This window comes from Danio rerio, chromosome 4 (assembly GCF_052040795.2).
Source record: "Danio rerio strain M-AB ecotype USA chromosome 4, GRCz13ab, whole genome shotgun sequence".
Classification (NCBI taxonomy): domain Eukaryota; kingdom Metazoa; phylum Chordata; class Actinopteri; order Cypriniformes; family Danionidae; genus Danio; species Danio rerio.
In genome coordinates this window covers 59,052,501-59,069,047 of record NC_141024.2, presented here as the reverse complement: position 1 = coordinate 59,069,047, position 16,547 = coordinate 59,052,501, and the positions used below count along the sequence as shown (strand labels likewise).

Here is a 16,547-nt window from a genome sequence, read left to right as displayed (position 1 = left end):
AATCCATCTCAATAAAACTTTCAACTTTTCATTAAAAAAAGTAATTTTAACTCTATTTGTCATAATGGTTTAATAATTTTCCTTACGATAACATTTATTTAAACGTGCTCCATGTATTTACTGCTGAAGACATCGAGGACAGATTGTTGTGTAGATTTAGTTTTTTATAGTTTTTAAAACTTTTAAAACATTTGTTCATTTTTAATTATTTTTTTAAAGAAAGTTTATTTAAGAAAAAAGTGTGTGGATACAAGTAAAGCTTGCTTGTTATTACACACAATTTAAAATCTTTTGCTAAGAAATATCTAAAATATATATTTTTAATTAATATATTATTGTATGATTAAATGTATTAAATTATCATATATTTTTTAAATAGGGCAAATTAAAATCTTTTCCATCTGGGCTATTTGAAAAATCCCTTAGCCTTTAGCCCTTTATGAGTCTAAAATTGTCATAATGGTCTTAAAAATGTCTTTAAAAGTCTTACATTTAACTTAGTGAAACCTGCAGAAACTCTGGTTTAAAGTATAAAAAAAACATGGATGCCCCCAATATTAAATATGCTGAATGAAATGGACAATAAAATAATTAATTATTATAAAACATTGTACAGAATTCTAAACTATATGATGTTGCTGCAGGGCGACGTGAGACTAAATGAACAAACTATTGTGAAACAATACCGTTAAACATTGCGCTGACTACAACTGGCCAACAAACTAGTCTAAAAAAGACTTTTGCTGATTAAGAAATGGATTACAGCATGCTGATGATATGCAGAGATTTGAGTGTAAAGTTCATCAGTATTGACTAGGGATGGGAAGATTAACCGATATGTATCGATACTCGGTCATGCGAGTGCATCGGTAGAGCAGCAGAGGATGAATGAAATTTTGGAAGCAAATTGAGATGCATCGGTTTTTGCGAGATGCATCGGTTTTTCCAAGATACAGCTTATATTTTTAATATAGAATGTATTTTTTTTTTTATTAGCAAGTGTTGTCAACCTGTTTTTGGCGCATAATTTAATCGACCTACATAAAGTATGCCTTAGCAACGGATTTGCGGATGTGTACACTTACACTACAACTCAGTGTATCAGGTGTGCGGATGAAGCTAGTGGTGCGCCCTCAGAAAGCGCGAGAAGCAAAACAAACATTTTATTCCCCACTGAGTTTTAAATCTAAAGTATGGCAACATTATGGATTTTGCAAAAAAGATGGACGACTTTTTAGGACAGATGCAATTTGCAAAATGTGCCGCACATCTGTAAAATACACGGGCAGTACGACTAATCTGATATCTCACTTGAAGCGGCGCCTCGTTGTTGTTGTGGAAGCATCTTCCAGTGTTCCTGCATCCCCGGCTTCCTGCTCTGCTTCAACTGTAGCTACCAGCTCCAAAAGTGGTGAGAAAAGCATTGAAAGTTTTCTCCATGCGCAACAGTTCTGCTCGCTCTACACCAATAACGAATGCTATTGCATTGTTCATCTGCAAAGATATTCAGCCTAGTGTCACGGAGAACGAAGGTTTTAAACACCTCCTGTTAATTTTTATTTATTTATATTTTTATTAGCCTGTTGTTTACAGTGATAGTGATGTTTCAAAGCGACATAACACTGCTAGTTCACGACCTTAAGTTTTGAATATTCAGTGGCAAAATATATCTTTGTAAAACTTGTTTTCATAGTTGAAAGGTTAAATCACAATTCTTGTTGTGCAATGGTAAACATTTATGTTGAAAGAGTGCAAATATATACATTTATAATATATATTGCACTTATACATTCTGTTTATCTTGAAAATCTTTAAATAATATGTGCTATAGGTTCTAAAATGGCCCTCTACTGTAAACTGACACTCTGGCTCTGAGAGAAAAGCCAGTTTGTAAAAAAAGTCTTGGTTTTGCTTTGTTAATAAATAATCAAACTCATTCAATGGCACAGCATCCTTTCTTACATAATCTCTTAAACTTGATCTAATAAGTTAGTGCTGAATTATCACATTGTATCGTGATATGGGTGTAAATCGTATCGTGTTGCATCGCAATATGTCACAAATGTATCGCTAATATATCGGATCATATTCTTTGTATCGAGATGCGTATCGGATCGGCATTATAGCTTAGATGCCCAACCCTAGTATTGACCATATTGTTCACGTACCAGCAGGCGCCGCCATTGGAATCTTTTTGCTCTTGACTTTTATTAAAGAATTTTTTTTAGATCCTAAAAACAATGTTATGCTGCTGAGGCATGGGACGATAACCATTTTCAAGGTATAACGCAGTTTGAAAAAAGTCGAGGTTTAAAACTGCCAATATTTTCTGCTGTACCGTTCATTGCTATATGTAAGTTTTTGTTTTTTTTTTACATTTTGTTTTAAGATTTTCAGGACAACAGTATCTCCAGCAGAAAAGATCTCCAAAGATGCCATTTTAAATTGTAAAGAAATCTGTGTTTATAAAACAAATGAAGACAGCAGAAGTCAAGTATTCAATTGAGTGATTCAGCCTGACATGTTTACTGCTCCAAAATACATTAAAAGTTTCTCAAAAGAAAATGTTTTGTGTTCAAAGAGGAAAAAGTGTTTTTTCTTTTTTTTTTTTACCGAGACATTTAAAAGAATATATTTTAGAGGAGTAATCACAGTACCATAAAACTGTGATATTTTTTATTCAAGGTTATCATACTGTCAGAATCTTATACTGGCCCATGCCTAATGCTGCTTGTTGTAGCAAAGTCATATTTTCTTATTTTATTGTTTTTCTTTGTATGTATAGTCATGAACACACTTGTTTGCAGAGCAAGAGAGCCTGTCTCTGAGTTTTCTGTCGGTCTCCTCCCCTTTTTAAAAGATAAAGCGATATTTCTCACTTAGCCTTACATATTCAGCCACCTATTTTTATGTGCTTTTTGGATAGGCTATGAGCATAAAAAATTGGTTTGTTTAAAAGGGTTTGTTACAAGAGATCATATAATGATAAAAATGTGTGTGAATAGACAAACCAGCTGGCTGTATAAACATCTGAAATGTTGTTTTGGTCATTCTAAAACACCTGAATCGTTTCAGTATTCATGTTATTATATTATTAATGACCTTCAGAGCGTGTCGAGAGTGTCTGTTCTCTGCATCTCATTGCTTCAAACGCCAACACGTGTTCATTTTGTGCCAGCATTATTTTCTGAGGTGAAAGTCATTTATTAAATAAAGAAAAGATTCATGTAGCTTCTTCTACTGCAGGAAATTCAGTTTTTACTGTTCATATTTGGGGCCTGTTAATCAGGAAGAGACTATTTTGTTCTCTTTGATTCACTGAATGGAAACGCAGCTTTATTGGCACATCTTTTTTGTGACATCCCAGTTTTGCACATAAATTTAATTCGCTGTTTTGGATGGAAGCATAGCTATTGCCTACATTTCAGTTACACAAAGAACAAAGTCACGTTGCAGAATGGCTTGTCCTTTCTTGATGAATAATTACCTTAAATTCACTAACCTTTGACGGACATGTATTGTAACTAGATTAATGGGATTATTACTAGTTCTAAAAAGATTTTTTAGTCCTGCTTACATTCTAAATGTCATATCAACCTCTACCATTTGATAGGGCTGTGCAATTAATCGAAAATTTGGTTTCAATTTCGATTTTGGCTTCTAACTATTATGAAAAACCATTAATCGAGATAAACGATTATTCCATCATATAGAACACACATTTAACGCCATCTTAATCTGAGCGCTTTAATGGTCAAATACATGCCAATTTGGGTCAGAGTGCTGTGTTTAGTGAATATTCATATTAACCCTTATTTGTGTAATAAACAACAAGTTGAGAATCTAAAGACAAGTGAAAGAAAAACCATATCAAAGCTGCACTATTCTTAAAGTGACAGCGGGCAAAATTCCTGCTGCCGACTGTTTTTAGCATTAATCAAACAACAAAAGGAGAAAATCCCTCACTGCTCTTGACTGAAAGACTTTTGTAGCTCAAATGTTTTTCTGAAATTTAAAACTCTTGAGTATTTAATCTCTCGGTAAATCAACTTGAACCTCCTTACTGAAACAGGCCCCAGGTCATCATGACATGATTGACAATTGTCACTGTTTGTCATTGTACTCTGTTTATCCTGAGAGCTGATGCTGAGTATTCTTAGGGCTTTTTACACTTCAAATTGTTAACCCTGGGTCATTCTAACCCTGGATAAATTCTGGGTTATCTGTAGTCACCTTCCACACGGCTCATGCTATACCTGGGTTTAAAAAATAATCCTGGGTGTTCATTAACAGACAGTTCAAATTCGTAAACCCTCGGTTATCAATATTATTTTGTATATTTACGTTGTCACTGTCCCTGATTAGACAAACCGCAAGTAACCTTTTTAGATAGCATTTCTGCATCTTGTCGGGTATATACAATGTCACCAAGTAGGTCTTCAGCTAAGCCTCAGGACATACACAAAGACAAAAGTACAAATAAATAAAAAACAAGTAACAACGTATGTCATCTTGCCATCTCCTCATCACTCCAGCTTAAAGTAAATGTGGCATTAAGAATTTAAGTTTTATACAATAATGCAAACTTGCAAGTATAAGCGTGAATTATGCAAACTTGCTATGGACATGCAGGATTTGTCTCAATCGAGGAAACAACACGTGTAATCTAGAGCGAGTGCATTTGGTTATTTGCATTTAAGGCCACAGGCACAAAAAGAGCTTGGTTTTCCTCTGACCCCCAAAATTAAATATTCTACAGTGTATATGATCTGATTTTGAGCTGAAACCTCAGACACATTCTGGTAACACCAAAGACTTATTTTACATCTTGTAAAAAATGGGTAATTGTAGAAAACTTTTAAAGGGATAGTTGATGCAGAAATGAAAATAGCCTCACCATTTACTCTCCCTCGTGTGGTTTTAAACCTTTATGAGTTTCTTGATCATGTTAAACACAAAAGAAGATATTTAAAAAAAAAAAAAAAAAGCTACTGGCTTACTGTGTTCAACAATAAAGGAAAGTTTAAAACCACATGACGGAGAGTAAATGGTAAGGTCATTTTAATATTTGGGTGAAAACATCCATTTCTTGCTTGTCGCTTTGAGCCTTCATATTAAAGCTAACTTTTTTTTTTTTTTTTTTTTTTTTTTTTTTAATAGATCTGATGAAAGAACAGACTCATCAACAGAATGAATTAGATGAGAAACAGCAGTTTGAGAAACCCCAAGAAATAATGACTGATGAAAAACCCACACTGACTAAAAAGACTTCCTTAAATGGAAGACCTCGGAAATCCAAATTGGGGTGTAATTTCAGCTGTAAACAGTGTAGAAAGAGTTTCAGTCAAAAGCCAAAGCTTGATGTTCACATGAGAGTTCACACTAGGGAGCAACCTTACACCTGCGAACAGTGTGGAAAGAGTTTTGGTCAAATACAAGGCTTTAAAGCCCACATGAGAATTCACACTAGAGAGAGGTCGTACACATGCCAACAGTGTGGAAAAAGCTTTTATCATGCTGGACACTTTGCAGCACACATGAGAATTCACACTGGAGAGAAGCCTTTCAGCTGTAAACAGTGTGGAAAGAGTTTCAGTCAAAAGTCAAACCTTGATGTTCACATGAGAGTTCACACAGGGGAGAAACCTTACACCTGCGAACAGTGTGGAAAGAGTTTTAGTCAAAAACAAAACTTTAAAATCCACATGAGAATTCACACTGGAGAGAGGTCTTGCACATGCCAACAGTGTGGAAAAAGCTTCCGTCATGCAAGAAACTTGGCAGTGCACATGAGAACTCATACTGGAGAGAAGCCTTTCAGCTGTAAACAGTGTAGAAAGAGTTTCAGTAAAAAGCCGAACCTGATTGCTCACATAAGAGTTCACACTAGAGAGAAACCTTACACCTGCGAACAGTGTGGAAAGAGTTTTGGTCAAAAACAAGACCTTTACATCCACATGAGGATTCACACTGGAGAGAAACCTTACACATGCACAGAGTGTGGTAAAAGTTTTCCACATAAAAGCACACTCAATCACCATATGAGAACTCACACTGGAGAGAAGCCGTTTGCATGTGCTCAGTGTGGAAAGAGCTTCACAACCAAAACTAGCCTCAAGAACCACATGAATGGTCACACTGGAACCATAGTGTTCACATGTGATCAGTGTGGAAAGAGTCTCACACGCAAAGACTCCATTAGGAACCACATGAAGATTCACTCAAGAGAAGATCGTTTTAGATGCTGTAAGTGTGGAAAGGGCTTTAAGTGTAAAAGAAGCCTCAACACTCACATGAAGCTTCACAATGGAGAGCAGAGTCCTCAACAATGAGCCCTTGTCCACACAAACACGGGTATATTCAAAACGGCAGCTTTTTCATGTAGTTTGGCTGTTCATTCAAGTGAAGTTTATTTATAAACTACTTTCGAGAGGATCACATGCTTATGATTGTCCACGGCTGGTCCAGCATTAGCTAAAACATGATTCACCAATGAGATAATTCCTAACTCACTATGAATAACAAGAGTTTCTTAAAGCTGCGGTCACACTAGAGTTTGAGCTTGTGAAATTCGGTTGTATGGCGCTGTGAAAAGGGGCGGGATCAAACAATATTTTTTAGAAATAAAAAAATGAGCAATTGCTCCATGGTTTAAACTTCTGTCCAGAGAGGTCATGTTTTGATTCTCGATTGGTCTCACGCAGTCAAGTGATGTGATTTCGCAGGTCAGAGTTCACCAAGCATGAACTTTGCACTTCAGCAACCTGCGAAACTTGACGCATGACCCTGTGTTTTTGGTCTGACACATTCACGTGCGTATGAATGCAAGTCTATGGGAGGAAAAGCCCAGTGTGACCGTAGCTTTACTCAGTTATCTTTGTCTTGAAGAATCCCTCTCCCACCCTTACTCCCCCTCCTTTCTAGATTGGGCAACACGGCAGCCAATGATTAGCCAGTGGTTAGCACTGTTCCCTCACAGTAAGAATGTCGCAGGTTAAAGTCACTACTAACCAGTTGACATTTTTGTGCAGAGTTTGCTCATTCTCCCTGTGCTCGTGTGGGTTTCCCCTGGGTCCCCTGGTTTTCTCCCACAGTCCAAAAACACACAACCTAAGTAAACTGAACATTAAATTGGCACCATAGTCGAGCTCTTAGTAAGCCTTATATCTCCCTTTAGCCGACCCTATATCTGTCATTAGAATAGAAAGAAGTCTGGGGAGTTCATCGAGATCTACCTGAGCTCACACTCCCCTCTTGTCCTGCTTACGGGAGGTAGCCCAGGGCTCGAGGTCTCTCCCGGTATAGCATGCCAAACAAGTGTGAACTCTTGAATGCATATCAAGTTACTGATAATGAAACCCTTTGAACACCTGAAAATTGAAACTCAACTGAAAAGGGGTGAAGATTTTGCCAGCTGTTTTGTCGTGTAGATCAGGGGTCACAGCCCAGTACCAGGTTGTGAGAGTTAATATCGGGCTTCAAGAAGGCAAAATAACTCTATATGTTAATAGATTGTATTGGCTTGTTTCATATGCAACAAGTATCTGCTTCTGATAAGGTGTGGACCAAATGACCTACAGGAACTCAAGAGATGTGACCCAACCAAAGCAGTTGGGTAATCTCCAGGGGGGTTTCATTCTTTGTTATAAATTAGTGTCTCACAGACTGTACTTTGGTTTAAGTTACTTGAAGACGGACAAGTTAACATCACTGCTGATGAACTGCACAATTAATTGTCTTCAATAAAGTCTTCTCCCTTTAAGAACTTTGGTCAGCTTACTTATTTGATGTATTAGAGTCATCTATACATTGGCGAGCCACCCAAGAATGGTTAAGCCAAATACAGCAAAATCTGAAATGTGCTTAAACTTATTATGAACCGATCACCATATTTGTGCAGAGTTCCATACAATTCTTTCATGTTGTCACAACACAAATTAGGTTAACTTAACACTTTTAATAAATGTATTTGGACTGAACATTAAGTTGTCCCACTGAAATCTCAAGAGTTGTGTTATTTCAGCACATTTTAGTTAAGTAGTTTGAACAAGTAAAAAAAAAAGTTTATTTTTCTGTTTAATGGAGATAAGATTTATTCAGCACATTTTAAAACATAATAGTTTTAATAACTAATCTCTAATAACTGATTTATTTTATGTTTGCCATGATGACATTAAATTAGACAAGTTATTGTATAAGGATGGTTTGTTCTGTAGACTATTGGGGAAAAAATAGCTTAAAGGGGCTAATGGTTTTGTCTTTAAAATGGTTTAAGTATAAAGTTTAGAATAAAAAACAGCTTTTATTCGAGCTGAAATAAAACAAATAATACTTTCTCCAGAAGAAAAGAAAAAGAGGAGACTTTTTTAGCCTAATATGAGTTTATAAATCTTAAAGTCACACTTTAAAAGAAACTCCATACCACCAACTTTTTTAAAATAAGATTTGGGATTATATACTACATCTAATTTTTATGTTTTTATTAATTTTTTTTTTTTTTTTAAATGTTCAAAAAATATGCAAACCAAGTAGGCATTACATGCATAAACAAGGAAAAAGTAATACAATTACAATAATAGGCAGACACAAATATAGGAAAAAAATTGCGTATAGTAATGACACTTGTATTTTCTGTAAAAAAGTAAATAAATACAAATTAAATTAATAATAAAACAAAAACAAATATATTAGAAAAGTTTATGCAATATATGTATACATACACACACACACATACACACACACACACACACACACAGTACTGTGCGCTGGTCAGTTGGCATTTCTGTGTGGAGTTTGCATGTTCTCCCAGTGTTCACGTGGGTTTCCTCTGGGTGCTCTGGTTTTCCCCACAATCGAAAAAACATGCGGTACAGGTGAATTGGGTAAGCTAAATTGTCTACTATATGCAAGAAAAAGAGAAGGGGGGGTTTTAATAGGTTTAGATTTGGAGAAGGCTTTTGACAGGGTAGAGCATGATTTTTTATTTGCAGTTCTTAAGGAGTTTGGTTTTGGGGAAAATTTTAGAAAATGGATTCAAATTTTTTTATACAGATATTTTAACTTGTATTAAATGTTTTTTTTTTTTTTTTAACAGAATGTCTTCAACCAACTAGATCAATAAGGCAAGGATGTCCATTGTCTGCTTTATTATACACACTGGAAGCTGAGCCACTGGGATTGGCAATAAAATCAGATAGAAGCATTAAAGGGATACAAATAGAAAACAATGACAACAGAGAAGCTGTGTATCAATACGCTGATGATACTACATTGTTGTGGATTTTAGAGCGATATTGTAAAGCATCAGGAGCTAAGGTTAATGTTGGAAAAAGTTTATGCATGAGGGTGGGAAGAGTAAAAGAAATAACACAACATATACCCTTTAAAGAAGAAAAGGAACATACAAAAATGTTGGGAATTTGGGTGGGGATGGATTTTAATAAAGCAGATATTTTAAATTGGGAGAGAGTTTTAAATGGAATTGAGAAAAGACTGAGATTTTGGAAAGCTAAAATTTGACGATAAAAGAGAAAGTATTCATCTTAAATGCTTTAATGTTGTCAAAGGTCTGGTATGTGTTAAGTGTAACTGCGTTGCCTGAAGTATACTATGAAAAAATAAATGATGTAGTTTTAAAGTTTTTGTGGGGAAATGGAAGAGCCAAGATTGCTTATTATACTTTGATTGTGGAGGTAAAAGAAGGAGGTCTGGGACTTTTGGATAGTTTTTTAAAAATGAAAACATTAACAATTAAGATTATTCAAAGGTTTTTCGAAGGGAAAATGGGTGTGATTTGGAAAAGTGTGTTGGATTATTATTTGAAGAAATGTGGACATTTTAATATGGGATGTAATGTTTTATTGATGAAGATGAAGAAAAGGATGATAGCAGGTCTGCCAAAATTTTATGTTGAGGTCTTAGAATCATGAGGGGGATTTTTAGAAAATGTGTTGATTATACCAAAAGCAAGGGCACAGATTCTAGAACAACCACTTTTACTGAATTAAACAATTTTAAGTGAAGGAAATGTTTTATATTTTAAGGAATGGTGGGACGGAGGATTAAGACAAGTTAAAGATGTATTATATGAAGTAATAAAAGGATTTGTACCATTAAAAGTAATTGTGGAGGATGGGTATAAAAGAGTTGTTAAAGCAAAATTACAAAGACAATGTCATGAGTTGAAAAAAGCAATACCAAAAGACTGCATTGTAATAATTGAAAAAAAAAAAAAAGTTGGGTGATGAAGGTGAATTACCAGAGACCTATTTTAAGAAGAAAAATGGAGAGATCAATGAGCTTATGTACAGTTAAGAGTTTTTACGCTATTTTTAGATAAAAGGCTTTTGTAAGACCTATAGCACTCAACTAATTAACAAAATTTTAATTATTTATTGAGACATATTCGCATATTATTATAAATGAGTAAAGAAATAAAATGAATAGTATAAATGAATAAAATGGGTATTAAACAAGATATAATGACTCAAAGGTTGGTGATTCGAGCCCACCCACTGACGAATTACACACTTTACTGCCTTGCAACTGCTAACATGTGCACTGGGCATAGATCCTGGGCCACATTTTGTCCAGCGTTACAAGATGAAATCAGGATTTAGTAGAACATTGTCACGGGTAAGGAAGGTATTACTGTTAACAGTGTCTAGTTCCAGTGGGGACTCCTCATCCGCCTGGCTAGTTCAGTCGGTAGAGCATGAGACTCTTAATGTCAGGGTCGTGGGTTCAAGCCCCACGTTGGGCGTTTCTGTTATTTTCTCTCTCTATCTCAGCAAACTTACATTAGCGTTCGTATAGCAGAACTTTTGAGACAAAGTTCCGCGTTTCTACCACTGTAGGTGACCTTTCACTAAGTCTCTGTGGCGCAATTGGTTAGTGCATTTGGCTGTTAACTGAAAGGTTGGTGGTTCAAGCCCACCCAGGGACGGATTAAGCATTTTGCTGCCTTGTAACTGCTAACACGTGCACTGGACATAGATCCTGGGCCACGCATTACAAGATGAAATCAGGATTTAGCAGAAGATTTTCACGGGTAGGGAAGGTATTACTGTAAACGATTTCTGGTTCCTAAAAGAGCTTCTCATCATCCCCGCTAGCTCAGTCGATAGAGCATGAGACTCCTAATCTCAGCGTCGTGGGTTAGAGCCCCACATTGGGCGTTTCTGTTACCTCTCTTACTCTCAGCAAACTATCATTAGGGTTCATATAGCAGACCTTTTGAGACAAAGTTCCGGGTTTCTACCACTGTAGGTGACCTTTCACTAAGTCTCTGTGGCGCAATCAGTTAGCGCGCTCGGCTGTTAACTGAAAGGTTGGTGGTTTAAGCCCACCCAGGGACGGATTAAGCATTTTGCTGCCTTGTAACTGCTAGCACGTGCACTGGACATAGATCCTGGGCCACATTCTGTCCAGCTTTACAAGATGAAATCAGGATTTAGCAGAACATTGTCACGGGTAGGGAAGGTGATACTGTAAACAGTGTTTAGCTCTTAAACGTTCATCTCATCAGCCTGGCTAGCTCAGTCGGTAGAGCATGAGACTCATAATGTCAGGGTCGTGGGTTAGACCCCCACGTTGGGCGTTCCTGTTACTTTTCTCTCTCTCTCCCAGCAAACTTACATTAGGTTCATGTAGCAGACTTTGAGACAAAGTTCCGCGTTTCTACCACTGTAGTTGACCTTTCACTAAGTCTCTGTGGTGCAATCGGTTAGCGCGTTCGGCTGTTAACTGAAAGGTTGGTGGTTCAAGCCCACCCAGGGACGAATTAGGCATTTTGCTGCCTTGCAACTGCTAACACGTGCACTGGACATAGATCCTGGTCCACATTCTGTCCAGCGTTACAAGATGAAATCAGGATTTAGCAGAAGATTGTCACGGGTAGGAAGGTATTACTGTAAACGGTTTCTGGTTCCTAAAAGAGCTTCTTATCATCCCCACTAGCTCAGTCGATAGAGCATGAGACTCTTAATCTCAGCGTCGTGGGTTAGAGCCCCACATTGGGTGTTTCTGTTACCTCTCATTCTCTTAGCAAACTATCATTAGGGTTCATATAGCAGACCTTTTGAGACAAAGTTCCGCGTTTCTACCACTGTAGGTGACTTTTCCTAAGTCTCTGTGGCGCAATCGGTTAGCGCGTTAGGCTGTTAACTGAAAGGTTGGTGGTTCAAGCCCACCCAGGGACGGATCAAGCATTTTGCTGCCTTGTAACTGCTAACACGTGCACTGGACATAGATCCTGGGCCACATTCTGTCCAGCGTTACAAGACGAAATCAGGATTTAGCAGAACATTGTCACGGGTAGGGAAGGTATTACTGTAAAGAGTGTTTAGCTCTTAAAATTGCATCTCATCAGCCCGGCTAGCTCAGTCGGTAGAGCATGAGACTCTTAATGTCAGGGTTGTGGGTTCGAGCCCCACGTTGGGCATTCCTGTTACATTTCTCTCTCTCTCCCAGCAAACCTACATTAGGGTTCATGTAGCAGACTTTGAGACAAAGTTCCGCGTTTCTACCACTGTAGGTGACCTTTCACTAAGTCTCTGTGGCGCAATCGGTTAGCGCGTTCGGCTGTTAACTGAAAGGTTGGTGGTTCAAGCCCACCCAGGGACGAATTAGGCATTTTGCTGCCTTGCAACTGCTAACATGTGCACTGGACATAGATCCTGGGCCACATTCTGTCCAGCGTTACAAGATGAAATCAGGATTTAGCAGAAGATTGTCACGGGTAGGAAGGTATTATTGTAAAGGGTTTCTGGTTCCTAAATGGACTTCTCATCAGCCCGGCTAGCTCAGTCGGTAGAGCATGAGACTCTTAATCTCAGGGTCGTGGGTTCGAGCCCCACGTGGGGCGTTTCTGTTACTTTTCTCTCTCTCTCAGCAAACTTACATTAGGGTTTATATAGCAGACCTTTTGAGACTAAGTTCTGACTTTCTACCACTGTAGGTGACCTTTCAGTAAGTCTCTGTGGCGCAATCGGTTAGCACGTTCGGCTGTAAACTGAAAGGTTGGTGGTTCAAGCCCACCCAGGGCCGAGTTAGGCATTTTGCTGCCTTGCAACTGCTAACACGTGCACTGGACATAGATCCTGGGCCACATTCTGTCCAGCGTTACAAGATGAAATCAGGATTTAGCAGAATATTGTCACGGGTAGGAAAGGTATTACTGTTAACAGTGTCTAGTTCTAGTGGTGACTCCTCATTCGCCTGGCTAGCTCAGTCGGTAGAGCATGAAACACTTAATGTCAGGGTCGTGGGTTCAAACCCCACGTTGGGCGTTTCTGTTACTTTTCTCTCTCTCTCTCAGCAAACTTACATTAGGGTTCATATAGCAGACCTTTTGAGACAAAGTTCTGACTTTCTACCACTGTAGGTGACCTTTCACTAAGTCTCTGTGGTGCAATCAGTTAGCGCGTTTGACTGTTAACTGAAAGGTTGGTGGTTGAAGCCCACCCAGGGACGAATTAGCCATTTTGCTGCCTTGCAACTGCTAAACCGTGCACTGGGCATATATCCTGGGCCACATTCTGTCCAGCGTTACAAGATGAAATCAGGATTTAGCAGAAGATTGTAGGAAGGTATTACTGTAAACGGTTTCTGGTTCCTAAAAGAGCTTCTCATAAGCCCGGCTAGCTCAGTCGGTAGAGCATGAGACTCTTAATCTCAGGGTCGTGGGTTCGAGCCCCACGTTGGGCGTTTCTGTTGCTTTTCTCTCTCTCTCCCAGCAAACTTACATTAGGGTTCATGTAGCAGACTTTGAGACAAAGTTCCGCGTTTCTACCACTGTAGGTGACCTTTCAGTAAGTCTCTGTGGCGCAATCGGTTAGCGCGTTCGGCTGTTAACTGAAAGGTTGGTGGTTCAAGCCCACCCAGGGACGAGTTAGGCATTTTGCTGCCTTGCAACTGCTAACACGTGCACTGGACATAGATCCTGGGCCACATTCTGTCCAGCGTTACAAGACGAAATCAGGATTTAGCAGAATATTGTCACGGGTAGGAAAGGTATTACTGTTAACAGTCTCTAGTTCTAGTGGTGACTCCTCATTCGCCTGGCTAGCTCAGTCGGTAGAGCATGAAACACTTAATGTCAGGGTCGTGGGTTCGAGCCCCACGTTGGGCGTTTCTGTTACTTTTCTCTCTCTCTCTCAGCAAACTTACATTAGGGTTCATATAGCAGACCTTTTGAGACAAAGTTCTGACTTTCTACCACTGTAGGTGACCTTTCACTAAGTCTCTGTGGTGCAATCGGTTAGCGCGTTAGGCTGTTAACTGAAAGGTTGGTGGTTCAAGCCCACCCATGGACGGATCAAGGGTTTTGCTGCCTTGTAACTGCTAACACGTGCACTGGACATAGATCCTGGGCCACATTCTGCCCAGCGTTACAAGACGAAATCAGGATTTAGCAGAACATTGTCACGGGTAGGGAAGGTATTACTGTAAAGGGTTTCTGGTTCCTAAAAGGGATTCTCATCAGCCCGGCTAGCTCAGTCGGTAGAGCATGAGACTCTTAATCTCAGGGTCGTGGGTTCGAGCCCCACGTTGGGCGTTCCTGTTACTTTTCTCTCTCTCTCCCAGCAAACTTACATAAGTTTTCATGTAGCAGACTTTGAGACAAAGTTACGCGTTTCTACCACTGTAGGTGACTTTTCACTAAGTCTCTGTGGCGCAATCGGTTAGCGCGTTCGGCTGTTAACTGAAAGGTTGGTGGTTCAAGCCCACCCAGGGACGAATTAGGCATTTTGCTGCCTTGCAACTGCTAACACGTGCACTGGACATAGATCCTGGGCCACATTCTGCCCAGCGTTACAAGACGAAATCAGGATTTAGCAGAACATTGTCACGGGTAGGGAAGGTATTACTGTAAACAGTGTTTAGCTCTTAAAAGTTCATCTCATCAGCCCGGCTACCTCAGTCGGTAGAGCATGAGACTCTTAATGTCAGGGTCGTAGGTTCGAGCCCCACGTTGGGCGTTCCTGTTATTTTTCTCTCTCTCTCCCAGCAAACTTACATTAGGGTTCATGTAGCAGACTTTGAGACAAAGTTCCGCGTTTCTACCACTGTAGGTGACTTTTCACTAAGTCTCTGTGGCTCAATCAGTTAGTGCGTTCGGCTGTTTGCGTTCGGCTGTTTGAGACAAAGTTCTGACTTTCTACCACTGTAGGTGACCTTTCACTAAGTCTCTGTGGTGCAATCGGTTAGCGCGTTAGGCTGTTAACTGAAAGGTTGGTGGTTCAAGCCCACCCATGGACGGATCAAGGGTTTTGCTGCCTTGTAACTGCTAACACGTGCACTGGACATAGATCCTGGGCCACATTCTGCCCAGCGTTACAAGACGAAATCAGGATTTAGCAGAACATTGTCACGGGTAGGGAAGGTATTACTGTAAACAGTGTTTAGCTCTTAAGAGTTTATCTCATCAGCCCGGCTACCTCAGTCGGTAGAGCATGAGACTCTTAATGTCAGGGTCGTGGGTTCGAGCCCCACGTTGGGCGTTCCTGTTATTTTTCTCTCTCTCCCAGCAAACTTACATTAGGGTTCATGTAGCAGACTTTGAGACAAAGTTCCGCGTTTCTACCACTGTAGGTGACTTTTCACTAAGTCTCTGTGGCTCAATCAGTTAGCGCGTTCGGCTGTTAACTGAAAGGTTGGTGGTTCAAGCCCACCCAGGGACGAGTTAGGCATTTTGCTGCCTTGCAACTGCTAACACGTGCACTGGACATAGATCCTGGGCCACATTCTGTCCAGCGTTACAAGATGAAATCAGGATTTAGCAGAAGATTGTCACGGGTAGGGAAGGTATTACTGTAAAGGGTTTCTGGTTCCTAAAGGGATTCTCATCAGCCCGGCTAGCTCAGTCGGTAGAGCATGAGACTCTTAATCTCAGGGTTGTGGGTTCGAGCCCCACGTTGGGCGTTCCTGTTACTTTTCTCTCTCTCTCCCAGCAAACTTACATAAGGTTTCATGTAGCAGACTTTGAGACAAAGTTCCGCGTTTCTACCACTGTAGGTGACTTTTCACTAAGTCTCTGTGGCGCAATCGGTTAGCGCGTTCGGCTGTTAACTGAAAGGTTGGTGGTTCAAGCCCACCCAGGGACGAATTAGGCATTTTGCTGCCTTGCAACTGCTAACACGTGCACTGGACATAGATCCTGGGCCACATTCTGCCCAGCGTTACAAGACGAAATCAGGATTTAGCAGAACATTGTCACGGGTAGGGAAGGTATTACTGTAAACAGTGTTTAGCTCTTAAAAGTTCATCTCATCAGCCCGGCTACCTCAGTCGGTAGAGCATGAGACTCTTAATGTCAGGGTCGTAAGTTCGAGCCCCACGTTGGGCGTTCCTGTTATTTTTCTCTCTCTCTCCCAGCAAACTTACATTAGGGTTCATGTAGCAGACTTTGAGACAAAGTTACGCGTTTCTACCACTGTAGGTGACATTTCACTAAGTCTCTGTGGCGCAATCGGTTAGCGCGTTCGGCTGTTAACTGAAAGGTTGGTGATTCAAGCCCACCCAGGGACGAATTAGGCATTTTGCTG

The 16,547-nt window shown here is 39.6% G+C and overlaps 2 protein-coding genes and 7 non-coding genes across 13 annotated transcripts in view; all 9 read left to right on the top strand.

Moving 5' to 3' along the window:
* The window catches only part of LOC137487265 (uncharacterized), a 176,507-nt gene extending 168,745 nt beyond the window's left edge, over nt 1-7,762 (top strand). For 3 of the 5 annotated variants that reach the window (XM_088650388.1, XM_087248920.1, XM_088650387.1), the window contains exon 3: nt 5,161-7,762. In XM_088650388.1, coding sequence (XP_088506514.1) covers nt 5,161-6,332 — 1,172 coding nt within the window. In that variant the 3' untranslated portion in view covers nt 6,333-7,762. The remainder of the gene's footprint in view (nt 1-5,160) is intronic. The other 2 variants (XR_015483367.1, XR_015942577.1) reach the window with 1 other exon arrangement.
* The window catches only part of LOC110439541 (NACHT, LRR and PYD domains-containing protein 3-like), a 601,035-nt gene that overhangs the window by 542,856 nt on the left and 41,632 nt on the right, over nt 1-16,547 (top strand). The gene's annotated exons all lie outside the window — the stretch shown is intronic.
* On the top strand, nt 12,551-12,624 carry trnan-guu (transfer RNA asparagine (anticodon GUU)). Its single transcript has one exon. It is a non-coding gene; the product is annotated as a tRNA-Asn (tRNA).
* On the top strand, nt 13,635-13,707 carry trnak-cuu (transfer RNA lysine (anticodon CUU)). The gene has a single exon. It is a non-coding gene; the product is annotated as a tRNA-Lys (tRNA).
* Nucleotides 13,816-13,889, top strand: trnan-guu (transfer RNA asparagine (anticodon GUU)). Its single transcript has one exon. It is a non-coding gene; the product is annotated as a tRNA-Asn (tRNA).
* Nucleotides 14,485-14,557, top strand: trnak-cuu (transfer RNA lysine (anticodon CUU)). Its single transcript has one exon. It is a non-coding gene; the product is annotated as a tRNA-Lys (tRNA).
* On the top strand, nt 14,666-14,739 carry trnan-guu (transfer RNA asparagine (anticodon GUU)). Its single transcript has one exon. It is a non-coding gene; the product is annotated as a tRNA-Asn (tRNA).
* trnak-cuu (transfer RNA lysine (anticodon CUU)) lies at nt 15,852-15,924 on the top strand. Its single transcript has one exon. It is a non-coding gene; the product is annotated as a tRNA-Lys (tRNA).
* Nucleotides 16,033-16,106, top strand: trnan-guu (transfer RNA asparagine (anticodon GUU)). The gene has a single exon. It is a non-coding gene; the product is annotated as a tRNA-Asn (tRNA).